General features: G+C 36.6%; 1 protein-coding gene across 1 annotated transcript in view; it reads right to left on the minus strand.

Moving 5' to 3' along the window:
• Positions 1-27,163, minus strand: part of LOC111153245 (electron transfer flavoprotein alpha subunit) — an 82,226-nt gene that overhangs the window by 25,186 nt on the left and 29,877 nt on the right. Inside the window, exon 9 of the mRNA XM_022512151.1 lies at positions 22,638-22,720. Within this exon, the coding sequence (XP_022367859.1) occupies positions 22,638-22,720 (83 nt within the window). The remainder of the gene's footprint in view (positions 1-22,637; positions 22,721-27,163) is intronic.

A 27,163-nucleotide genomic window follows, 5' to 3' on the forward strand; every position in this document is an offset into this window, starting at 1 on the left:
ATGGGAATTCTCTGAAGTATCTTTGCAAATTTTCTGTAAAGCCAAAACTGTTCTCAAAAGTAAAGTTTACTAAAAAAAAAAAAAAAAAAAAAAAAAAAGGCAATCAGAGTTGTGAAGTTCAACCCAAGTTACACAAAGACTCCTTTTAGTACTTTCTAAAGCTGTAAGAATTTTTTTTAAAGATTTTATTTACTTATTTATTTGACACAGAGAGAGCAAGCAGAGGGAAAGCAGAAGGAGAGGGAGAAGCGGGCTCTCCACTGAGCCGGGAGCCCAATTTGGGGCTTGATCCAAGGACCCCAGGATCATGACCTGGACTGGAGGCAGATGCTTAATAAATGAGCCACCCAGGGACCCCTAAAGTTCTAAGAATTTTAGCAGTGCTAATAATGTGGAAAAAGAAAGTGCCTATAATAAAATAATAACTATTCATCCAACCGAACTAGAGACCCTCTAAATAATCACACTTCAAGGAAATGGAATGCATTCTTTTGTCCCAAACACCGAACCATTTCCCAAATTCCTTTTCAAACTAAATTTGGTTACTATCAATATATAACATTATATATTGATTATATATATAAAATAATTAGACTCAGTTGTTCAAATATTCTTTTGTAGATTTCAAATATTCATATCTTTGGCCCTAAAGTGAACAAAAGGTCTGAAGTACATATTCTAAATGATCAATTATCCATTAAATAAACATTTCCTTCTATTACAGTGTCTTATGTTCTCTGACATTCATGTGCATGTTTATCACATCTGAAGCTATACCTGAGAAAATAAGTTAGCATTTATGTGAAAGAACCAAAAATACAGTAAGAGTAAGAATTTAGAATAGTTTTATTCCTTTCCTGTTACAAGGATAGCTAAGATAAAGATCTGTTGTCTACTCTTAACGATTTTCATGCCAGCTGTTAAATTAGATTGACTGCCTATATGATATGTCAATTTATCATAACAGTGGCATGCTTTTAAACAGCTATGTATGGAAAAAGGTTCAAGACTCTCCAAAAACTTAAAAATTTCAACCTTATATATAAAATGGTAATGAATAAAAAAACCTCACTGATATTGGTCCTCTGGAATAAATGTTTAAAGAAATCAGTCTAATTAAAATTAGCAAAGAAATCAAAAAATAATTTGAATGCAAAGATATAATCAGAATAAATTCTTAGCAAAAAAGTTTTTAACTATTGCACAACTGAACAATTTATATAGCCTTACCCCAGTTTATAAATTCTACAACTTCTCCTCTGTCATTTTAAGTTTCACTGTCAGGACTCTGATCATCCAGGCCACGTAATTACCTTTAAGGAGCATACTTAGGGTGTTTTCTGGACTACAGGTCCATACAGCAGTTTTCTCTGCCCTCTTGGGAATAAAACATCAATTGCTTTCAGCTAAATGCACTCACATATGAATATTTTAGTACAATTTAATGCTTCTATACCAACCCCAAAGGAATAGAGCATCAATTTGTGAACACAGTTCTCCTGGAGTTAAAAGCCAAGCTGGATAATGCAGTATGAAAGGGCTTGTCAATCTTTAGCTTTTTAGCAAGTCAGAAAAGCAGTCCATAAAGTCAGTCCCAGCTGTATACAAATAACTCTATCAAGTTTGTTCCTACAGAGACTTTTCAACATTAGTCAATTTTCAAAAGAGAAACCCCAAAACAAAATTTATTGTATTGGTAAATTCCCCCAAACTGCTTGTTCACCTAGTAACTATAAATCTATTCTCAGAGTTAAAAACAGACTACTGATCTGTTAGTAAAACACCAAAATATAGACGAAGTAATCTACTTCCACTAAGAAGTTGTGCTAAGTGTAAAAACACATTTCCTGGGGCACCCGGGTGGCTCAGTGGGTTACGTCTCTGCCTTCAGCTCAGGTCATGATATCGGGGTCCTGGGATCGAGCCCTGCATCGGGCTCTCTGCTCAGCAGGGAGCCTGCTTCCCCCTCTCTCTGCCTGCCTCTCTGCCTACTTGTGATCTCTGTCAAATAAATAAATAAAATCTTAAAAAAAAAAAAAACACATTTCCCTGGCAGTAGGTAACAGATTCTTTAATGATTGCAGTATGCTTATGTTAGGATGAGTAGGAAGGTTAAGTCACAAAAAGAGCTTCTAAAGGCAACCCAGAGAAAAATATAAAACAGGAACTACCATTAAATATGCCAAGGCTTACAAAGTCATTTGAGCTAAATTCTAGTTATAACATAAACACGTCACTCCACTAAGCTCAACAAATACTAATTAATGTCCTAATAATCCAATGAGACAATCAAATATGAGTTATAGAAGTCAGATTTTAATACCTGTTCATGATTTCAAAACAAAACAAAAAAATCTCTTAGCAAACAAGGATTTGTAACTGTAAAAATAGTTAACACATAGTACTTACACTATATGCCCTGGTTTTAAGTGTTTTACATATACTTATTCTATCTTCACAATTTCCCACGAGGGAATGACTATCATCACCATGATATAGTTGAAAAAACTGTGGTACACAGAAGTTAAGTGAAAGTTAAGTTACATAAGCAAGCAATTGTTATATGACACCATTACAGAATACTTTAAATCTCATAAAAGAGATCTACTAAAAAGAGATGGCAAACATCACACCTAATGGTGAAACTTATTAGAAATTACTGGAAAATAAGAGACAGGATGTTTATCATGACCACTTCCATGAACAATGTCCAGGGAGCCACAGCTGATGTAATAAGAAAAAAAAAATTAAAAAGGATGAAACAAAATTTCCTTATTCCCAGATGATTTATGTATGTACAACACCCAAGAATCTATAAATAAAAGCAATACATAAACATAAATTATACTCCTATTTGTCTATCTACATTTATACAGGAATTACAAAACTACCTAAATAAATGGAGGAAATAAAATCATACATCCATAATTTCTTTTTTTTTAATTTCTTTTCAGCGTAACAGAATTCATCGTTTTTGCACCACACCCAGTGCTCCATGCAATGCGTGCCCTCCATAATACCCACCACCTGGCTCCCCCAACCTCCCACCTCCCTGTCCCTTCAAAACCCTCAGGTTGTTTTTCAGAGTCCCTAGTCTCTCATGGTTCCATAATTTCTTACTTGAAGAATTTCTGCTTCTGAGTATTTGCTACAATTTGTCCCTTCCAAATCCAGAAGTCACTAATCAAATAATCTTAAAAAAATTATAATGAACTTGCATGAGTGCACATTTAAGGTGCTTATGAATCTCAGAGAGACTGCTGTGTCCACTCAGCAGTTGTGTCTCAGCTATTTAACTGACAGGATTGTATCTCAGGCTCACACTGTATAACTATAAGTAACAAGAACACAAGGAGGTATCTATTTTGAGATTTTTTTTCATCTTGTTGCTTAACTGAAGTCTTTGGACAATGATTCAGAGCATCTATTTCTGGAGTCTCGGGAGCCATGAAGAGAAAACTGCCCAACACCTCTCAGCATCTGAATGTGAGCCCCTTTACCAATTCCTTCCCGTGCACCCTAACTCACCATGTAACTCTCCCAACTCCCGCTATCAAATCTCACCCAGGCAAGTCCTCAATCAGTAAATTATCATTTTTAAATGGTCCTGGTTATTAGCTAAGAATTATTTGCCTTTATCATATATCGTTAACATATTTTTTCATTATCTGTTTACATTACAATTTGTACATGTTTGGAGCAGTACAGAAGAAATATCTGACATTGTCCAGTATCACTGTATTCTGTCCAGAAAGATACTAATAAATTTAATAAGTGTGAAACAACTAAGTAATTGATTTTAAATATTTTATATTATGTTGAAAATCTTGGTTGATTTTTATTAACATCTTTTTTTTTTTTTAAAGATTATTTATTTATTTATTTATTTGACAGAGATCACAAGTAGGCAGAGAGGCAGGCAGAAAGAGAGGAGGAAGCAGGCTCCCTGCTGAGCAGAGAGCCCGATGCGGGCCTCGATCCCAGGACCCTGAGATCATGACCTGAGCCGAAGGCAGAGGCTTAACCCACTGAGCCACCCAGGCGCCCTTGGTTGATTTTTATTAATTAAGGGTCTTGGGTGGACTGGGAATTAGTTATTAATTTTCTCTTTTAAAATAATAAAACAGATTTGGATTTTCATCAACTTTGATTTGATTTGATTTTCATCAAATTTGAATTTTCATCAACTACACAATTTCAAAAATCACACTAAATTTGAATAAGATAAACCTACATTTCTAATCAAAACTTCAACTGTGGAGTTTGACAAACTAATTCTAAAACTGCAAGAGAAAGGCAGAGAGCCAAGAACAGCTAAGACAATTGTGGAGAAGAGAGGAGAGGGAAATTGCCCAACTAGGTAATTTTTTTTATTACAGCTTTAGGTGTAGTACTGGTTCAAGGACAAACAACTGACAGGACAAAACAGAGAGCCCAAAAATAGGCTTGTGCAGGTATATGAACATGTACAAGGTGACTCCAGAGACCAGTGGAGGAGAAAGAGAATGTATAATCAAAGATTAGTTATATGAGGATAAAAGTGAAAACCTACTTCACACCAAACATAAAAACCAAATCAAGTAGATTAAAAGCCAAAATATGAAAAGCAAACTTTACAAGTTTTAGGAAAAAAAGGGAGCCGGGGTGATTTAGTCAGTTAAGGATCTGCCTTCGACTCAGGTCATAATCCCAGGGTCCTGGGATAGAGTCCTATATCAGGCTCCCTGCTGAGCGGGGAGTCTGCTACCACTTCTATCCCCCAACCCCCACCCGGCTCATGCTCACTCTCTCTTTCAAAAATAAATAAATAAAATCTTGAAAAATAAAAGTTTTAGGAAAAAAACACAGGTGAATATCGTTATGACCCTGTCTTAGGAAAGATTCCTTAACACACAGATGGCAGATACTAAAAAGGACAAATTAAGTTCAACCACATTAAAATTAAAAGCTGTTTATCAAAAGCCATAATTTTAAAAAGGGAAAGACAGCTAAAAACTGAAAATTTATGCAACACACATAACCAACAAAAGACTCGTACCCAAAACATTAAAAACTTCCAAGAACTGATATGAAAAAAATTCAATAGCAAAATGGGCAAAAAGATATGAACAAAAATTCAGAGGGGAAAAAAATCATTAAGAGATATTTGGGATGCCTGGGTGGCTCATGGTCCTGGGATCAAGACCCACATCAGGCTCCTTGCTCAGCAGAGAGCCTACTTCTCCCTTTCCCTCTGCCTGCCACTCTGCCTACTTGTGACCTCTCTCTGTCAGATAAATAAAATCTTAAAAAAAAAAAAAAAAAAGGAAAAACAACTGTGGCAAATACACATAACATAAAATTTACCATTTTAATCACTGTTAGGAGCAGTTCTGTGGCATTAAGTATACTCACCTTGTTATGCAACCATTACTGCTATCTCCAGAACAGCAAAAACTTTAAAAAACCAAAAATACCAAAGTTCAAAGAGGATGGGAGTAAAGGTACGTTTTATTAACTGCTGGTAAATATAAAGAGCTACTGTGGTTGACCCTTCATCAACATCTGGTAAGCTGAACACTTCCTATAATTGAGCAGAGTTACACTCAGGCTTACTTCCCTAGGGAAACACTAACATACAAGGAGACATAAGAATCTTCAAAGCAACATTATTTGTAACAGCAGGAATTATAAACTACCTAAATAAGCATCCATTATTGGGAAAATGGGTGAAGTGTGACATATTTAATAGGATACCATACATCAATGAAACACAAATGAAGAACTGCTACCTGAATTAAAATGGATGAATCTCACAAACATTAGACTAAAAAACATAAAGAACACATACAGTATGCTGTTGCTGTAAAGTTTTAAAAATGTATACAAAACAATGTAACCTATCAGTGTTTCCCAATTTTTTTATATCATGGAACACAGCATGTGAACGTAGCATGTATGTGGTATCCTGGGCTACGTGAACAAGTCTAGTCACAATAATAATGTTTTATTATGTTCCAAAGACTGAGAGGATCAACATCTTGGCACACCAAAAGTTCAGCTATATACTGTTTAGGGAACTGTAGATATACAGTAAAAGTATTGAAATCATCATCAAATTTAGGTAATAGTTACTTTTGAGGGAAAGGAAGGATATGTATTAAAGTACACAGGGGCTTTAAACTGTATTATAATATTGTTTCTTAAATTTAGTAGTAAAAACAAAGGTGTATTCTGTATTCTTTATATATATATATATATATATATATATATATATATACACACACACACACACACACACATATATATTTTTTTTTTTTTTTTTTTTTTTTTAAGTAAATAGAAAAAAAGATTAGCCTACCAAGAGACATGAAAACCTATAGGGAAAAGAGGCTGCTGGATAAACAAAGAGTTTTCCTTTTTAAGATTATAAAAAAAGGAGCCAGTAGAGAGGGAGAGGTTCTGAACCCAGAACATGGGGGTAAAAAATGGAATACTGTCCTGAAGGAGGTAGGAAGTAATGAGATCCAAGGATATAGGTAGAGAGATGAGCATTAAATTAGAAAAGGCTCACCTCTTTCTTTGATGTATATAAGTTAAGTTGTATTGTTTTGCTTTTAGAGAGAGGACAGTAAGTTGGCTTGTGAAGTAGAAGGAAAGATCAGTGCCTAAGAATAAGGGAAAAAGTACTAAATAAGGAGTTTCTAAAATTTGTCCAATTTAAGATAATGCTCATATATACTAACAGAGGACAAAATCAAAATTCAGTTCAGGAGATCTATTTGTGGAGAAGTGAGGCTATGCAATCCATCAGTTTTTCCTGGACAAGTAATTTTCAAAATGTGCTCAGGGCTCTAGTCATTCTGCAGAGGGGCCAATAGAGACTCTTTCCGAAAAATGAGAAAAGAGCTACGTTAGCAGCACTTGAGGTTACACCACTCCATTGCAACTCCACTTTTCCTATTATTCATAGGGCTTCCTGACAAGAGTTCACCTGAAGAAGGGTTCTACAACTAACTCACTACTACTCTGAAATTTTATCCTGGAAAAGTCAGAGCAGCAAGCCCCAAACCAAATAATTCTGGCTCCTTATGGAAATGCATTTAAATACTGGGCAATTGGCTGACATTGAGGGACATTATATATCTAAAAAACAAAAAAACAAAAAAACACAGCCTTATGAAACCACTGTCCTATTTATAGTAAGGATATTGTTGAGGATGTAATAGTGTCCTCTATATAAGGGCTCAAGGGATAAATCTCTCTCTGATCTTGATACCAGGCCAAATTATCCTTCCCATGTGCAGTAAGTTTGTTTTTAACCTTAGGGACACTGTAAATCAGGACACTGATCTTATTTCCCAATATGAACAGGCTTTCAGAAAACCTAGTGCCAGATTTGCACACTAGATCTGCAAATGAATAGAATGATACAGAATTTATTTTCTTTAAAACCTCTCTCCCAGTTTTAACATATTTCCAACCTTTATCTGAGTTTTCTCAAGACCAAACTGACACCCAGTTTGGTTACTACAGGTATGGGGGGTGGGGGAATAGGAGTAGGAACACTAAGAAGGGTACAGAAGGCCTGCCCAAGACTGAGGTTAAATAAGAAGTGAGAGTTAGGGGCACATGGGTGGCTCACTGGGTTAAAGCCTCTGCCTTCGGCTCGGGTCATGATCTCAGGGTCCTGGGATCAAGCCTGGCATTGGCTCTCCGCTCAGCAGGGAGCCTGCTTCCCCGGCCCCCTCTGCCTGCCTCTCTGCCTACTTGTGATCTGTCTGTCAAATAAATAAATAAAATCTTTAAAAAAAAAAAAAAAGAAGAAGAAGTGAGAGTTACTCCTTACTACAAACATGAGACTAAAGGTTAAAGACCTATGACAACTAAATGCAATACCTAACCCTAAACTGGATTCTGTATGGAGATGGGACAATACTACAATGAGCATTATGAAACTAAATGAAAAAACTGAATATTCCATTAGAATATGGAAAACAAATTACAATTTAAATTGACGAAGTCCAAATACAGAATGTAAGTGTACTCTGGAGTGTAAGAGAATATTTCTATTCTTAGAAAATATACACTAAAGGGGCAATGGGTGGCTCAGCTGCTTAAGTGTTTGACTCATAATTTTGACTCAGGTCATGATCTCATGTCTTATGGAACTGAGCCCCATGTTGGTCTCCATGCTCAGTGGGGAGTCTGCTTGAGTTTCTCCCTCTCCCCCCAGTATGCTTGCTCTCTCTCTCAAATAAATTAATAAAAGAAATACACAATTTAAGTATTTAGAGATCAAGATGTTACTGTCATATGTTCAGGGGGAAAAAAAAACCCCTGTGTGTCTATGTGTATATACATACACACTGTACTGTTTCTAATTTTCAACTTTTTGTAAGTTTGACATTATTTCCAAATAAAAAGTTAATTAAAAAATAAAGACTATGGGGCACTTGGGTGGCTCAGTGGGTTAAAGGCTCTGCCTTCAGCTCAGGTCATGATCTCAGGGTCCTGGGATCAAGCCCCGTATCGGGCTCTCTGCTTCCCTCTCCCTCTCTCTTTCTCTCTCTCTCTCTCTCTCTCTCTCTGCCTACTTGTGATCTCTGTCAAATAAATCAATAAAATCTTTAAAAAAAAAAAAATAAAGAGGGCGCCTGGGTGGCTCAGTGGGTTAAAGCCTCTGCCTTTGGCTCAGGTCATGATCTCGGCGTCCTGGGATCGAGGCCCGCATCGGGCTCTCTGCTCAGCGGGGAGCCTGCTTCCCCTTCTCTCTCTGCCTGCCTCTCTGCCTGCTTGTGGTCTCTGTCTCTCTGTCAAATAAATAAATAAAATCTTAAAAAAAAAAAAAAAGTTTAAAAAATAAATAAATAAATAAAAAATAAAGACTAATATAGAAGAACTTGTTGTAATAGTAAGCTATAGATTAGTGGTTCCCCATAACTAGGTCTGAATTCTTGCAGGGAACATGAGTCCATAAACATACTAAGAACTGTTCTATCTTCTGTATGCATGTATAAACAACTGTGAATGATACAAATGTATTTAAAAGTATAACTAAACTCATGGCATCTTTTTCCTATTTTCTCAATTGGTAATAAAACTTTTGTGAGGGTAACAAAATTTGCCTTTATGTCCCCTTTCTTGAATAGGGAATTTTTACTGTTTTCATCAAAGACAACCACAGTGATGCTTCCCATAGCTATTACCAAATGGCAACAAAATAGAACACAGGATCTTCAAAGACTATAAAGTTGAGAGGAATGTAAATAGAAAAAAATCAAGCTTTAAAAGATTCAAGAGACTTCAATGGTGGAGAACAAAAACCCAAATTTAATAATGACAGTGTTCAGCTTTAAACACAAAGAACAATTCATTATTATTAGACAGGGGAGACATGGTTTAATAGACAATAGAGGTGAAGGAGAAGTTTGGAAGTCCACAAGTGTAATACATGCCAACACTGAGATATGCCTGCCAAAAACCTAATGCAATATTAAGTAGCATTAATTAAAATACTATTTAGGAAGACGATAATCTAATTCTGTACTCATCAGAGTACATGTGAAGTAATGCATTTGATTCTGGCCTTAGGACTCCTGCACATGGTCTTGAGGGAACTGCTTGTGTCAGACTAAATAAACCTTCCTGCAGAGAAAAATCATGAAAACTTGTTAAAATACAGACAAGAACTATGTAAATACTTTGGAGATCAACCAAGACAGACAGCACTTAAGGCTGAATTCTGTAGGGGAGGGAAGCACAAGATGAATTTACCCTGTACCACTTTCTCCCTTGGGGCATTTGCAGATTTCTCACAAGGGATAGAAGCCAATCAGAAAGCAGTTGTTTCAGACAGAAACCTGCAGTCTTATTAGTCGAGGAAACACACAATTTGTGGCTGCCACATTTCCTGGAAAGGAAGGAAAAAATTCCAGAAAGAGAACCACACACTCTACATATACACTCTGCTTAAAACTCTGGTGACCCCCATATTAGAGATGTGCAAGGTGGCTTCTTAGCTGTCTGGCTAGTACTGAAAGAGAAAACAGTTTGGAGTTTCAGTTTTGTTTTGTGTTTTGTGCTTTAGTTGTATTTGTCCAGAATCAATACCAACTAATTATTGAAGAATTCCTTTATGTGAATGCTTGGCAACAAGAATGGTGCTGAAATAAATACTCAGGAGTAAATAACTTTTTTGAATCTCATTATTTCTCCTGGAAAAACTGTATTGACCTTTGCACTGATGATGCAAAAAGAACAATAGTGGGTAAAACTACTGTCTGCATTAATCCAGACGCTGCACCAAACTGAACTAGTTGTCACTATATTCTTCAAGGCCACACACTCAATTTAAAAAAAAAACAAAAACTGAAAAATAAAAAGCTAATTTCATTTAAGATTGCTCTTGATGAAGCAGTATAAATTTTTAGTTTTATTAAAAGTTGACCTTTGAGTATACTTGTTCTAGAATTCCATATTATAAACTGTGAAGTACACAAGGTACTTCCACTATACATCAAAGCACAATAACCATCATGAGGAACATCACTTGGGTGATGGTTCAAGTTACAAGCTGAACCAGCCACTTGATAACACTTTAAATTCAAAGAACAAGTGGCAGGTATTTGATGTTTTAGCAGACATTTTATTGAAATGAAATGAGCTTATCATTTCTGAGAAAACAACTTAAAAGCTTTTGTTGCCAATCACAAAATTTGAGTTTCTATTTTTATTTATTTTTAAAGATTTATTTGACAGAGAGACAGCAAGAGAGGGAACACAAGCAGCAGGGAGTGGGAGAGGGAGAAGCATGCCTCCCAAGCGAGTCCCAAGACCCTAGAATCATGACCTGAGCCAACCCAGGTGCCCCAAAATTTGAGCTTTTAAGTAATAATTAGAATTCTGTTTTTATTACTATTTTTATCATGTTATGTTAGTCACCATATAGTATGTCATTCGTTTTTGATGTAGTGTTCCAAGATTCATTGTTTCATTATAGCACCAATTCTAAAAAAAACTTATATCCATTAACATGAGCTTTAAAGACTCATCTACTGAGATGAGTAGTGATATTAATGAACCTGGCTTTCTGGTATTGATAACACATGTAAACATTTGGGGGATCTGCAAAATTCAGTAAACCTTTACAGCATACTTTGGGGATGATGTGGGTTTAGTTCCAGACCACCATAATCAAGAAAATATTAAAGTATGTCAAATTAATTTTTTGGTTTCCCAGTGCATGCTCACCCTGTACTGTAGTCTATTAAGTGTACAATAACACTATGTCTAAAAAAATAATGTACATACCTTTATTCAAAAGTACTTTATTGCTAAAAAGTGCTAACCATCATGTGAGTTTTTCACATCTGGGTGGTAGTTGCTGAAGGCTGGGGTGGTTGTGACAATTTCTTAAAATAAGACAACAGCACAGTTTGTCACATCAGGTGATTTTTCCTTTAATGAACATTCTATAGCTGTTTTCTGATTTTATCCACAGTACCAGCTGCTATCAAAATTCATTATCAACTAACTCTATGTCATATTCTAAATACTCTGTTGTCAACAATCTTCACAGCATCTTCACCAGGAGTAATTCAGTCCCATCTTCAGGCTCCACTCCTAATTCTAGTTCTCTTGCTATTTCTACCACATCTGCAGTTCCTTCCCCTACTCAAGTCTTGAACCCTGCAAAAGTCCTCCATGAGGGCTGGAATCTTCTTCCTCCAAAATCCCGTTAATGTCGGTACTAACTCTTCCATGAATCATGAATGTTCTTAATGGCATCTAGAATGGTGAATCCTCTCTGGAAGGCTTTCAATTTACTTTCCCCAGATCCATCAGAAGAATCACTATCTATGGCACTTAGAACCTTACAAAATGTATTTCTTAAATATTAAGACTTGAAAGTCAAAATGAATGACTCCTTGATCCATGGGCTACAGAATGGATGCTTGTGTTAGCACACATGAAAACAACATTCCCCTTGCGCATCTCTGTCAAAACCCTTGGGTGACCAGTGCATTGTCAATAAACAGTAATATTTTGAAAGAAATCATTTTTTTCTGAGGTCTCCACGTGAGGCTTAAAATATCCAGTAAACTATATGTAAATAGATGTGCTGTCATCCAGCCCTTCTTGTTCCATTTATAGAGCACAGGAAGAATAGATTCTGCATAATTTTTAAGGGCCCTAGGATATTCAGAATGGTGAATGAGCATTGGCTTCAACTTAAAGTCACTATCTGCGTTAGCCTGTAACAAGAGAGTCAGCCTGCCCTTAGAAGCTTTAAAGCCAGGCATGGATTTTTCCTCTCCAGCAATGGAAGTCCTAGATGGCATCTTCTTTCAATAAAAGACAGTTTTGTCTATTTTGAAAATCTATTTAGTGTAGCCACCTTCATTACTTATCTTAGCTAGATCTAGATAACCTGCTGTAGCTTCTGTATCAGTTCTTGCTGCTTCACCTTGTACTTTTATGTTCTGGAGACAGCTTCCTACCTTAAACTTCATAAATCAACCTCTGCTGGCTTCAAACTTTTCTTCTGCTGATTCTTCACCTTTCAGGCATCATAGATTTGTAGAGATTTACTCTGAAGAGAATTGCTCTGGAGTAAATGGCTTAAAGGAATGTTGTGGCTGTTTTGATCTATCCAGACCATTAAAACTTTCTCCATAAGCAATAAGGCCATTTCAACTTTCTTATTCATCTGTTTACTTAAGTAGCTCTTTTACTTTCCTAGGAACTCCTATGCATTCAACACTTGGCTAACTGTTGGGCACAAAAGGCCTAGCTTTTGCCCTGTCTCAGCTTTCAACATGCTTTCTTCACGAAGCTTAATCATTTCTAGCTTTTGATTTAAAGAGAGAAGATGTGCAATTTTTCCTTTCACTTGAATACTGAAGAGGCCATTGAGGGATTATTAGTTAGCCTGATTTCAATATTGTTGTGTCTCAGAAAATAGGGAGACTCGAGGAGAGGGAGATAGATGGGGTAACAGCCAGTCAGTGAAACAGTCAGAACAACACAACATTTACTGATTAAATTAATTGCCTTATATGGGTGAGGTTCATGGTACCCCAAAATAATTACAATAGTAACATAAAGATCTTTGATCACAGATCACCATAACAAATAGAATAATGGAAAACTTGAAACTATTGCAAGAATTACCAAAATGTGACACAGAGACACAAAGTAAGCAAATGCTATTGAAAAAATAGCACTAATAGACTTCCTCAATGCAAGGTTGCCAAAAGCCATTAATTTATTAAAAAAAAAAACCAAACCCATCAGAATATATGTGAAGTGCAATAAAGAGAAGGACAATAAAACAAGGTATGTCTTTTTCTAAATGAACAATGTATGATATATAAGATGATAAAAGATCAATTTGAAGCACAATACTGACTGATGGATTTTCATATAAAAGTATGAAAAGGTCATTGATATGGTTTCACATTCCACACTGCAAATAACCTTTAAGAAATTACTACTTGTTGGGGCATCTGGGTGGCTCAGTCAGTTACATGTCCAACTTTTGATTTTGGCTCAGGTCATGAGGTCATGAGTTTAATCCTGGGATTAAGCCCCACATCAGGCTCCCTGCTCAGCGGGTAGCCTGCTTATCTCCCTCTCACTTTGCCCCTCTTACTCCTTGCTCTGCCTTTCTCTCTCAAATAAATCAATCTTGGGAAAAAAAAAAAAAGAAATTATTACTTGTCAAGTTCTGGTATAATGTAAAAGTAAAAGAAAGATATCCACAATTTTCTGAAGAGGCTATTAAAATACTCCTTTCTTCCCAAACATATGTCTATGTGATGGTAGATTTTCTTCATATGTTTTAATAAAACTAATAAAAGAAAACATAGTGGAATAAGTCAATCGGAGAAAGACAACTATCATATGATCTCCCTGATATGAGGGAGAGGAGATGCAACATGGTGGGTTAAGGGGGTAGGGGAAGACTAAATGAAACAAGATGGGATTGGGAAGGAGACAAACCATAAGTGACTCTTAATCTCACAAAACAAACTGAGGGTTAATGGGGGGGTGTGGGGGGTTGGGATTATGGACATTGGGGAGGGTATGTGCTATGGTGAGTGCTGTGAAGTGTGTAAACCTGGCGATTCACAGACCTGTACCCCTGGGGATAAAAAGATATTATATGTTTATGAAAAATAAAATTTAAAAAAAAAAAAAAAAAAAAAAAAGAAAACATAGTGGAAGCAGAAATAAGAATCTAGTAAATTTTCTATTAAGCTAGCTATGAAGCCAAAAATGTAAAGCAATGAAACTATCCCCATTAAAATCAATTTTTGTTTTAAAACACAGTTATTTTCATCAAAATGTTATTTATATTAAGAAAAATGATTTTATTATTTTCAAGTAAATATTTAAAGATATTTAAATTTTTCTCAATTTGAATTTCTAATACAATGACCCACATAACAAAACTTTTTGAGAGCCTTAGGAATCCTAAGACAAAAAATTTGAGAAGCACTGTACTACACACAGAATAAAACAGGAAAATGTGAAAATAAAATCAAAGGAGATAAACCTCAAAATAACCCAGATTTTGGAATTAGCACACAAGACTTTTAAAGCAGTTACTGTTAAGTATGATCAAGAATGTAGGGGTGCCTGGGCGGTTCAGTGGGTTAAAGCCTCTGCCTTCGGCTCAGATCATGATCCCAGGGTTCTGGGATCAAGCCCCGCATCGGGCTCTCTGCTCAGCAGAGAGCTTGCTTCCTCCTCTCTCTCTGCCTGCTTCTCTGTGATCTCAGTTTGTCAAATAAATAAAGAAAAACTTTTAAAAAAAAAAAAAAAAAAAAAGAGGGGCGCCTGGGTGGCTCAGTGGGTTAAGCCGCTGCCTTCGGCTCAGGTCATGATCTCAGGGTCCTGGGATCGAGTCCCACATCGGGCTCTCTGCTCAGCAGGGAGCCTGCTTCCCTCTCTCTCTCTCTCTCTCTCTCTCTCTCTGCCTGCCTCTCTGTCTACTTGTGATCTCTCTCTGTCAAATAAATAAATAAAATCTTTAAAAAAAAAAAGAATGTAAAAGAAAAGTTAACTGCAATGAATACACAAATAAGAAATCTCAACAGAGAAATTAAAATTATAAAAAGAACCAAATGCAAATCTAGAACTGAAAAAAATCTGAACTAAGAAATTCCCTAGGTGGTTTTAACAGCAATTTTGAAATTACAGAACAGTCAGTTGCCTGATGATAGACCAACAGAAATTATTTAAATTTGCATTTAAAATATGTGTAACTGGAATTCCAGGGTAAAAGTACAGTTGACACACTGTTCTATAAATGTTCAACAGGCCAAATCTGGACTGCTGCCGGTTTCTGTATATAAAGTTATACGGTGTAGAGCCAGGGTCATTCATTTACTTATTTGTCTATAGCTGTACATTCTATAGCCCATAGAACAAAAAGTATTTGTTATATTACTCTTTACAGATAAAGTCTGTTGACCCTGGTCTAGATCTTTTATGTTCTTACTGAATTTCTTGGTCTAGTTATTTTATCAATTATTAGGAGAAAGTGTTAAAATCTCCAACTATGACTATGGATTGTTTATTTCTAACTTTAATTCTCTTAGTTTTTGTTTGAAGTTATTTTGAAACTATGTTTTTGGGCACTTCCACAATCATGATTGTTCTGTCTTCCTGAAAATTAATCTTTTTATTATTATGTAATGTCTCTCTTTATCTTTGGTAGTAGTCATTGTCTTAAAGTCTACTTTCTATGATATTAATAAAGGCATTCAGATTTCTTAATTTCTTATGCTTCCTGCTTGCATGGTGTGTCTGCTTCTCTTTATTTCCCCAAAGATTTATTTATTTTTACTTAAATTCAATTAATTATGACATATTACTGGTTTCTGAGGTAAAGGTCAGTGATAAAGATTTATTTATTTATTTATTTATTTACTTGAGAGAGAGCATGTGTACACAGGGAGGGGCAGACAGAAAGGGGAAGAATCTGAAGCAGACTCCCTGCTGAGCGCACAGAGCCCAGAGCCCAGACACAGGACTTGATTTCACAACCCTGGTATTATGACCTGAGCCAAAATCAAGAGTTGGATGCTTAAGGGACTGAGCCACCCAGGCACCCCTGGTGTTAACCTTTTTCTTTCCCTTCCCTTTCAATATATATCTTTTTTATATTTAAAATGTATTTATTATAGGTGGCACATAGATAAGGTTTTACTTTTTACACATTCTGACAGTGTCTGTTTCGCTGTTTTTTTTTTTTAAGATTTTATTTCTTTCTTTAACAGAGAGAGAGAGCGAGCGCGCGCACGCATGCACAAGCGGGCAGAGCAGCTGGGAGAAACAGACTCTCCACCAAGGAGGGAGCCCAAGGCAGGGCTCAACCCCAGGACTCCAGAATCGTGACCTAGGGCAAAGGCAGCCTCTTAACTAACTAAGCCACGCAGATGCCCCCAGTCTCTGCTTTTTGACTGCAGCATTTAACTCCTATTTTTCTCTGCTTTTAAGAATGTCTTTTTATCATCCTTTAAACACTTTGATTATGATGTGCCTTGTAGTTTCTGTCATGTTTACCGTTCTTGGGGCTTGCTGAGCTTCTGAGATCTGTAATGTTTATAGGTTTCATCAAATTTAAAAATTTTCTGGTCATTATTTCTCCAAAAAGTTTGGCTATTCCAACTATACACATATTAGGCCTGCTAAAATTGTCCCACGGCTCATGAATGCTCTGTCCATTTTTTTTTGTTTTTTTTTTTTTTTTTTTTTCTTATTTTTTCTCTGTGTGTCATTTTGGAGTTTTACTACCATACCTTCAAGTTCGCTCTTTTTTCCAGCACTGCCTAATGGCAAATACATTCCTTTCAAGTTCATCAAGAGAGGGCATTTACCACACCATGAAATGAGTCTCAATAAATTTTAAGATTGAAATATTACAGAGATATTCTCCAAAATTAAATTATAAATCAGCAACAGAAAGCCCTCTAGGGAAAAAAAAAACCACAAATATTAAACATTTCTAATTTTATAAATTAGAAAGTATTTTTAAATAAACGATAAAAATATATCAAAATTTGTGGAACAAGCTGAAGCAGTGCTTAGACAGAAATTTATACCTTTAGTATTTATATTAAAAAATAAATAAGGAGGGGCGCCTGGGTGGCTCAGTGGGTTAAGCCGCTGCCTTCGGCTCAGGTCATGATCTCAGAGTCCTGGGATCGAGCCCCGCATCGGGCTCTCTGCTCTCTTGGGGGGCCTGCTTCCTCCTCTCTCTCTGCCTGCCTCTCTGCCTGCTTGTGATCTCTCTGTCAAATAAATAAATAAAATCTTTAAAAAAAAAAAAAAAATAAGGCAACTTGGCCAACTCAGTCAGAAGAGCATGCAACTCTTAATCTCAGGGTCATGAGTTTAAGCCCCACATTGGGTAAAGAGATTACTTAAATAAACTTCAAAAAATTTTTTTAAAATAAACAATACAAAATAAATGAAGTTCTACCTTAGGAGCAAGGTAAATCCAAAGTAATTAGAAAGGAGAAAATTAAGAGGAAAAAAAAGCACAACAAAAACAATGAACAAAGCTAAAATTTGACTCACTGTTGGTGTAGCTGCCATGGGAAACAATATGGCAGGTCCTCTAAAGGTTAATCAAAGAGTTACTATATGATCCAGCAAATCCACTTCTAGGTATATATCCAAGAAAAATTAAAATATACGTCCACACAAAAACTTGTAAATGAATATTCATATCTGCATTATTCAGAATAGCCAGTAAATGAAAACAATCCAAATGTCCATCAAATTACGAATGGATATATAAAATGGGGTATAGCCACATAATGGAATACTATAAGCAATAAAAAGTAATACTATGACATGGATAAATCCTGAAAACACTTTGCTAAATTTAAAAAAAAACACAAAAGACCACCTATTATATAATTATTATTATGAACTATTAATATGAAATGTCCAGAATAGGCAAATCTATATAGACAGAAAGTAGAATGTTAATTGCCTTGGCCTGGGGAGTTGGGGGAAAAAAACAGGTATGTGTCTTCTGGGGGCAACGAAAATGTTCTAACACTAAGTGAGATGATGGTTGTATAACTGTGAATACACTAAAAGCCACTGAATTAAACATTTAATTGGTGAATTGTATGGTACATGAATTGTATCTCAATAAGGCTATCATTCTAAAAAAGCTGGATCACTGAGATTTTTAAAAAATTTTTATAAACTCTTCACTAGACTGATGAAGAGAAAGTGAACAAAAAAGAGAAGACACAAATTAACTGCAGAAATTAAAGAGGAGCTATCACTCCAGATCTGATAGACCAAAAAAGAAAATAGGGCAGTATTATAAACACCTTTATCCAATACATTTGACAACTTAGAAGAATTGGACCAATTCACTGAAACATATCACTTAGCCGAACACTCTCAAAATAAAATAGAAAATCTGAATAGCCCTAAAACCATTAAAGAACTTGTGTTAACTGTGAAACACTCCACCAAAGAAAACTCCAGGCCAAAATGGCATCACTGGTGAATTCTATCACATTTAAGACAAAACAAAAAACAAAACAAAAATACCAATCCTACACAAACCACTCAGAAAATAGAGCAGTAGGGAACATCTTTCTGGAGCCAGAGTAATGTTGATACCAAAATTAACAAATATTTTTTAAAAGAAAGTTATAGATTATTTTGATCAAGACAGACCCCAAAATCCTTAACACAATACCAATCAATCAAAACCAGCAATATATTAAAAAGATATCATGATCAAGTAGGGTTTATCACAGTAACTCAAAGTGCTTTAATATTCAAAAATCAAACAATGTAATTCACCATATTAACAAAATAAAGGAGAAAAAACAGAAGATCATTTCAGTAAATGTAGAAAAATATTTGACAAAATTCAACAACCATTCATGGTAACAACTCTCAACAAAATGGAACAGAAGGTAAATTCCTCAACTCCATACCATTAAGAAAACAAAAAGGCAAGGCTTAGCTTGCGAGAAGTCTGTGCAAAACATATCTGACAAAAAGCTCATATATTATAACTAGTTATTACAGAAATAATTATATACATATTTTATACACACACACACACACACACACACACACGTCACATGCCAGTAACAAAAAGACAAGCAATAAAAAAGGGCCAAAGAATTAAACAGACACTTCTTGAGGAAAACATGTGAATCCCCAAAACACAGCAATGTTCATCATCATTTAGATATCAGGCAAATGCAAATTAAAACCACAATAATGTACCACTACATATTCACCATTCAACAGCTAACACACCAAACGCTGGTAAAAATGAGGAGCAACTGGAACCCAAATACATAGTTGGTAGAATGTAAAATTGTACTTTGGGAAGAAATTATCCAGACAGGAGTATCAGAGTCCAAGCAAAGCGGGGAGGGTATCTATATGAAAGGACTGTTCAGTGCAGAGTATCGGAGTGGGGCAAGGAGGGCATCTGTGCAGGGCAAGGTCTAGGTTGTTCAGCAGGAAAAGGGCATTACAAACGGGGAAAGGGAGAGAACTAGAACTGATCCTGCGGTATTGGACTGCAATTGGCAGTATCGGAGTAAACTACGTTTTTCAATAATATATGGAATAGAGACTGATAGAGAAATACAGATGTAAATGTGTGTTTATGTGCCTACACATACACATAGCTACGCACATTCCCCAGCTTTTCTCACTGAGAGGTCCTGGGAATAACAACATCCCAATAGCGACGAAAGCAGCTAACATCCAGCTGTTGGCTGCTAAATACTCTTCTTCACTAAAAGGAACCAGGGCTCTTTAGCGGAAAGATGGATTCCAGGGCTGAGACAAGAAAAGTACAAAATGAGCCTGAACATAGTGTTCTGTTAGAAAGTAAGAAAGCGCTCAGAGAAAAATGGGAACACGTCAAAAAAGACACAGAAGCCACCTTTAAGAGGTTCTCACTGGCCAAATGTGGGACAATTTGTACAATAATGATGATGATGGATTTTCACCCACTTGGTGGTAAAATGGGAATCAAAAGTCCATACTGATATAAATATATGAATTGAAAGTCTAAGGAAAATTGGAATGTTCACATCATTTCAAAGTATCTCTTCATAAAACACTTACTAATTACAAAGGGAAAAGTGACTGTATAGCAGAGAAAGTTCACAGATTTCACCTTAATGAAAAGATCAAAGTGCAAATCATTGGTAACAAGACAAAATGAAATTGTGTACCACCTGATAGGATGAAATACCACTTCTGTGATAATCCTGTCAAAGATACATAAACTAAATTGGATTGTGAGGAAATAAGACAAACCTAGTTTGAGGGACATTCTACTCTTCAAAATGGCTATCTTATAATCTTCAGAAATGCCAAGGTCATGAAAAGTCAAGGTAAGACAGGAATTGTTTAAGATGGAAGGATACATGACAACTACAGGCATCATGTGATTCTGAGCTAAAGCCTTTTCCTATAAAGGACATTACTGGACAATAGGCAAAACCTGAATGGGATCTGATGATAAGATGGAATTAATGTATCAACAGTAATGTCTTGATTTTAAAAGCTGTATGGTGGTTATATGGGAGAATGTTCTACATATCTGGGAATGATGGAGTATCATCTCAGCAACTTACTTTCAAATGGCCCACAAAAATAAAGGTTTTTGGTCTGTATTTGAAAGTTTTCTATACACTTGAGATTGTTTCAAAAAGGTTTTTGGGGGATATTTCTAGGAGAGAGAAAGAGCACACATGCACGCGTGAGCAGAGAAGGGAAGGGCAGAGGGAGGGGGAGAGAATCTTAAGATGGCTCCATGCTCAGGGCAGAGCACAATGAGGTCCTTGATCTCACTACCCTGAGATCATCCTGCGCCAAAACCAAGAGCCATATATTTAAACTGAGTCACCCAGGCACCCCTAGATTGTTTCAAAAGTTTTAAAGCTTAAACACATGTGCACATAAACACAATTAAATATGTATATGTGTGACCAGGCCTGACTCAGAGTTAATGAAGCAGAATCTCTGGGGATTATATGATTTATGTTCAAGAAAGTCTTTAAAGTATTCAATATATTTAAATTCCTTATGAAACAACTAAAATAATTCTATATTCACAATGGCAATGTTGAAGAAAGGTGACTGACTGTATGACATTTATTTTCAATACAGATAAAGATGCCACTGGTCATTCCATCATTCAGATAGTATAATTAACAAGTGCTGCCTTTCAGTCAAACTAAATAAAAGTCTGTCTGCCACCTCAGCGCATTCTGAATTTCTTGTAGAAGTATTATTAATTAGGAACGTTGTGCGTCTGATCTTTTGTAAATTTAAGCCTGAAGATGTCTACCCATGTAATGTGCAATGTGAACAATCATTAGATACGGTTAGTGACTTTAAGATTTTATTTATTTATCTGGCAGAAAGAGAGAGAGACAGCAAGAGAGGGAAGACGAGCAAAGGAAGTGGAAGACAGAGAAGCAGGCTTCCCCCTGAGCAGGGAGCCCGATATGGGGCTCAATCCCAGGACCCTAGGATCATAACCTGAGCTGAAGGCAGATGCTTAACAACTGAGCCACCTAGGCGCCCATGACTGAACTTTTAAACCAAAGTATTTATTTTCTAAGTCTGGGATAGGCTTAACTGAAAATTATTCTAGTATCACTTATCTATATGGATCATAATTTTCTGAATTTCATGCAGCTAGACAAAATAAGAGAGAGAAGGTAGTTGTACAGGATGAGACAACTATTATTCATAGCTCCTGATTTCAAGATTCTGTGTTCATTAATGCAGTTTTTATTAATAGTAAATAGGCTTTATGGTAAATAAATGTTAACATGAACTTATAAAATCCATTTACTAATAAAATGTTATTTTCACCAATTTTATATTTAGTGTGCAATCTGAATATTTTTTAAAGATTTTTATGTGAGTGGCGCTGGGGTGGCTCAGTTGTTAAGTGTCCCAGGGTCCTGGAATCGAGCCCCACATCCAGCTCCCTGCTCAGTGGGAAGCCTGCTTCACCCTCTCAACCACTCCCTCTGCTTGTGTTCCCTCTCTCACTGTCTCTGTGTCAAATAAAGAAATAAAATCTTAAAAAAAAAAAAAAAAGATTTGACGTGAATCTGACAGTGTTCCACTGCTTTAAAAAAATCCAAAAGATGCTGGAATTTTTTTCTTTTTCTTTTTTTTTTTTAAAGAGAGGGAGAGATAGGGAATGGCAGAGAGAGAGGGAGAGAGAGAATCAAGCAGACTCCAGGTCCAGCACAGAGCCTGACATGGGGCTTGAACTCACAACCCTGAGATCATGGCCTGAGCTGAAATCAAGAGTCAGACACTTAATCGACTGAGCCACCCAGGCACCCCAGACTGGAATTTAAATAAAAACTTTTAAAAAAATCTGAGACAATGCCAGATTTAAGAACTGCTAAGCATTTTACTGAGACCAAGAAATCCACAGACCTTGTGAAGACATGTTCCCCACTGTAATGGTTAACTGCTTAGATAACACTGAAAGGTTATCTGAGATGGTTATTCAACAAATATATATATATACAGATATATATACAGATATACACACTTTTTATCCCCACAGAATTTTGCATTGCATATTTTATTGCAATACTCACTGGTGCTACTATTTTCCCCGTCTGTCCAACTTGCATGTCATTGGGAACAAAGCCAGCATCAACAGCAGCACGAGAAGCACCAACTAAAGGAGAAACATATTTGTCATTTTTTTTAAGCTCTATTCATCAGCTATTTGGGATATTCACTAATAACTGTATAAAAAGACACCGAGGGCGCCTGGGTGGCTCATTGGGGTAAACCTCTGCCTTTGGCTCAGGTCATGATCTCAGGGTCCTGGGACTGAGCCCCACATTGGGCTCTCTGCTCAGCAGGGAGCCTGCTTCCCCCTCTCTGCCTCCTTCTCTGCCTACTTGTGATCTCTCTGTCACAATAAATAAATAAAAATCTTTAAAAAAAAAAAAAAAAAGACACCAATAAGTACACTTACAAATTTATTTTATAAAGGCCTTGTGTGTAAAAAAAAAAAAAAAATCCCCTTATCAATGATCAAGAATTCTAAAAGAAAGTACTAGTGCATTTTATTCACAAAACTTCAAGAAATGCCTTCTATTTATACCCAAGGATTTAAAAGTTTAAATTTGGCTGAAGTCCTCTGCTTGCTTTATCAAAAAGGCATCTAGGCATTCATAAAACATATATTATATGTAATCTGTTTGGCACGCCATTATATAATGTCCCTTTATGCAATAACTTCACAATTTTTGATATTATCTATGATCAGATAAAGACAAGTTATACATAACACAAGACAAGTTTTAACCTATCTAAAAAAAAAATGAGAAGTTAGGTAGCCTTTCATCCTCCTTCAGCAGATGTCAACAAGGAGCCCTGTACCTGGAGTGAAGTCACCCCTCTCACAGCAGGGGTCGAGAATGAGTCTTAGGTCTTCTTCATCTTCATCTAGAGAGGACAAAAGGAAGCCACAGACAGTACTCACTACCTCCTAATGCACACAGTCTTGACACTACCAGAGTGAGGACTGGTCACATACTGCCCTTTACTTACTTAAGTCACTACAACAAGGTCCAGACTCAAAGGTTATCCTTCATAATCTACAAACTAATCTCCATAAAGCCCTGCATACTCCCTAATCTACACCCATCTTCCCCTTTGTCTAGATGCTCCCTGAAGACAATGATTCCCCTGCAGTCCCTTCTAGCAGATGCTGCTCTGTCTGCCACCATCTTCATACCACTGGTCCTGGAGGTGGGACTCCTCACTGACACCTTCAGAAAGTTCTCCCTCCTTCCTCCTTAAAAGTCTTCAGCTTTGAATCTCACATCACCAGATCATGTCACCCATTTATTGCTGTGCTGGCTATTAACCACAAATCCATTACCCTTCATTTCTCAATGATTTTTAGCTTCTGGGCTATTGCCACTTTCTCCAATATTAGTCTTAATTCTCAAAGATCTCAACACCTGGCCTCTTGGCTCCTTAAACTCTTCTCCAATCATCTGGGTCCTCAGCCACACCCGTGGTCATATCCCCAACCTTTCCATTATCAATATCCTTTGACAATCTCAATCTCCAATGTCTCTTTGTGACCTACTCTTTCTAGCTGACTCCCTTCGCACCCAGCTCTAACAATCCTCTGACCTCACTGGGATCCACATTTCTATTTGCTGACCCTCTCTCCCCTATGTTGTCTCCTCTTTAACCTAGATTAAATTCTATAATCAATGATTCTAATCACTTCATTGCATATACCTTCAATCTCCTTGCCTTGGAGATCACACTCAACTGGAAAAAACTCCATCTCCAGTTAACAGATTAACAGTTAAACAGTTAACAGATAAACAACCTCTCTACATTTTCCAAACCTGTCCCCCTGTAGTTCAGCATAACTGGAGAAAAACACCAACACTAAACTGTGTGCACTGGGTTTTACTTTAAATAAATAGACCTGAATTCTCTGCTTCCTAAACTATAACTCTGTATCTTTTCTTCTCTCATTAAATGTCCAAAATCTTTACCATCCTCACTCTCAGCCGATGACCTTGTTTCCTATTTCACTTAAGAAACTGATATCATCACAAGTGAACTTCCATATGCTCCAACTAACATATACCCATCAACCTAAGGTTGTGTCCATATACTTTTTTGCCTACTTAAGATACCACTCCAGATTATCTCCCCTCCCTCTCCTGCATGATTAATTTTCCCCTCTCAACTGGAGCATTCCCATCAGCATAGAAGCATGCTATTATTTGTTCCTTCTTTAAAATATTCCCCTGCCAAATACTGTTCATTTCTCTGCTTTCCCATATAGCAAAATCTCTCTAAAGATTTGTCTGTATTGATTCCAGTTCCAGGCCTCCCAATCTATTTCTAAAAGCTTTATTAAAACATAACACATGTACAAAAACGCATGCAAATTACAAATGTACTGCTCAATGGTTTATCATAAAGTCAATGTAGTCATGTAAACACCATTTTGGATCATTCTTTAAAATTCATTCCACTCAGGTTTTTGTCCCCACTACTCCACTAAAAATGCTCAGTCACCAATGACCTCTAAATGGCTAAATTAGTCACCCTCAGTCCTCATTTTCCTTGACCTATTACAATACCTGACTAAAACACTTCACTGGATTCCAAAACATCACGCTCTCTGTCCTGGTTTTGTTGCCTTACTTACCACTCCTTTTGGTCTTTCTCTCCTTCTCCCCTGCCTTTTAATCTTACAGTGTCTAGGGCTTAGTCCTGGACCTCTTTATTATCTACACTCACTCCCTTGGTGATATCATCCAGTTTCATGGCTTTAAATACCATCTAAACGCAACTGATTACCAAATTTATACTCCAACCCAAACTTCTCCAATGAACTCCACATTCCTATACCAACAGTTTAATTGAAATTTCTACTTGTTTCTTCATTGTTAGCTCAAAACTTAATATGCCCAAAATGGAATTCCTGATCTCTCCCTGGAAACTGTGCCATTTGGAGTCTTCACTGTCTCAGTTAATGGTAACTTCATCCTACCAACTGCCAGATAAAAACTCTCTCTCCTAATATATATATCCAATATGTCAAGAAATCCCAGTACCTTCAACTATATATCCTAAAACTATTTCTCCCCACATCTACTGCTACTAACCTGATCGAAACCACCAGTATCTCTCACCTGAATGATTAAAATAGCCTCCTAACTGGGATTAAGAGGGATCTTAATGCACTTATTCCCCTACACATACCTGTGCTCAAAACTGTAGCTAGAGTGTCCAGTCATGTGACTTTTCTACTCAAACCTTTCAATGGTTTCCTATTTCATCAAGAAAAAAGCAATCTCTTTACTAAAGCACATAAAGCCCTATGTGTACTGGTCTATTACTCCCCATCTTATCTCTTACTACTCTCCCTTTTTGCACTTTCCATTCCAGCCACACTGGCCTCCTTGCAATTTGTCACATAAACCAGACATGCTTCTCCCTTAGCTGGACCCTTTGTACTTTACCTATCCCTTTACCTGAAACATTCTCTTTCTCAGATCTCCTCATGGCTTGCTCCTTCACTTCTATCAAACCTTTGTTCAGGGATGCCTGGGTGACTCAGTCATTAAGCATCCACCTCTGGTTCAGGTCATGATCCCAGGGTCCTGGGATGGAGCCCTGCATTGGGCTCCCTGTTCAGCAGGAAGCCTGCTTCTACCCTCTCCCACTCCCCCTGCTTGTGTTCCCTCTCTCACTATCTCTCTCCCTGCCAAATAAATAAAATCTTACGAAAACAACAACAAAAAAAAACACCTTTGTTCAGATGTCTCCTTATTAAGGCCTCCTCTGACCATCTTACTTAAAACTGACATCTTCCCTCTCTAAACTCCTCCTCCTTTTCATAGCATTTATTATCCTCTAACATATTATTATATGCTAATTTATTATATTTAGTGTCTGTGGTAGGCAGAAAAATGGCCCCTCCAAAAATATATTCACTTTCTAATCCCCTATATTACCAACATGGCAAAAGATATGATACAAAGGATCTTAACAAAGGGTCCTTATCCTGAATTATCTAGGTCGCCCCTTAAATATCATCACATGTATCCTTATAAAAGGGATACAGAGGGAGTTCTGATAGAGATACACAGAGAAGAAGGTGATTTGAAGACAAAGCCAGATATTGGAGTGATGCACCCACATGCCCAGGAATACTGGGGCAGCCTCTAAAAACTGGAAATGAAAAGATTTGCTACCAGAGTGTGGTCCTACCAGCACCATGATTTCAACATACTTCTGGCATCTAGAACTGTGAGAACAATTTTCTGTAGTTTTAAGCCACAGAGTTTAATAGCAATTTGTTACAGTAGTCACAGAAAACTAATACTAGTCTCACTCAAATATAAATGTAACTTCTATAAGGAGAGAGACTGCTTATTTTGCTCACTACTATTTCCCAGCTCCTAAAATAATACCTGACATATGGCAGACACTCAATAAATATTTGTTCAATTAAAGAATAAATGAAGGAAATAAACACCCTCAAAGAAAACCATCTGATTATAGAATCAACATAATGCCCTTATTCAGACAAAACCATTACTGTTTCTATGAGTACATGTATTAG

Source organism: Enhydra lutris, unplaced genomic scaffold (assembly GCF_002288905.1).
Source record: "Enhydra lutris kenyoni isolate GAN:26980312 unplaced genomic scaffold, ASM228890v2 scaffoldscaffold31, whole genome shotgun sequence".
NCBI classification, from domain to species: Eukaryota; Metazoa; Chordata; class Mammalia; order Carnivora; family Mustelidae; genus Enhydra; species Enhydra lutris.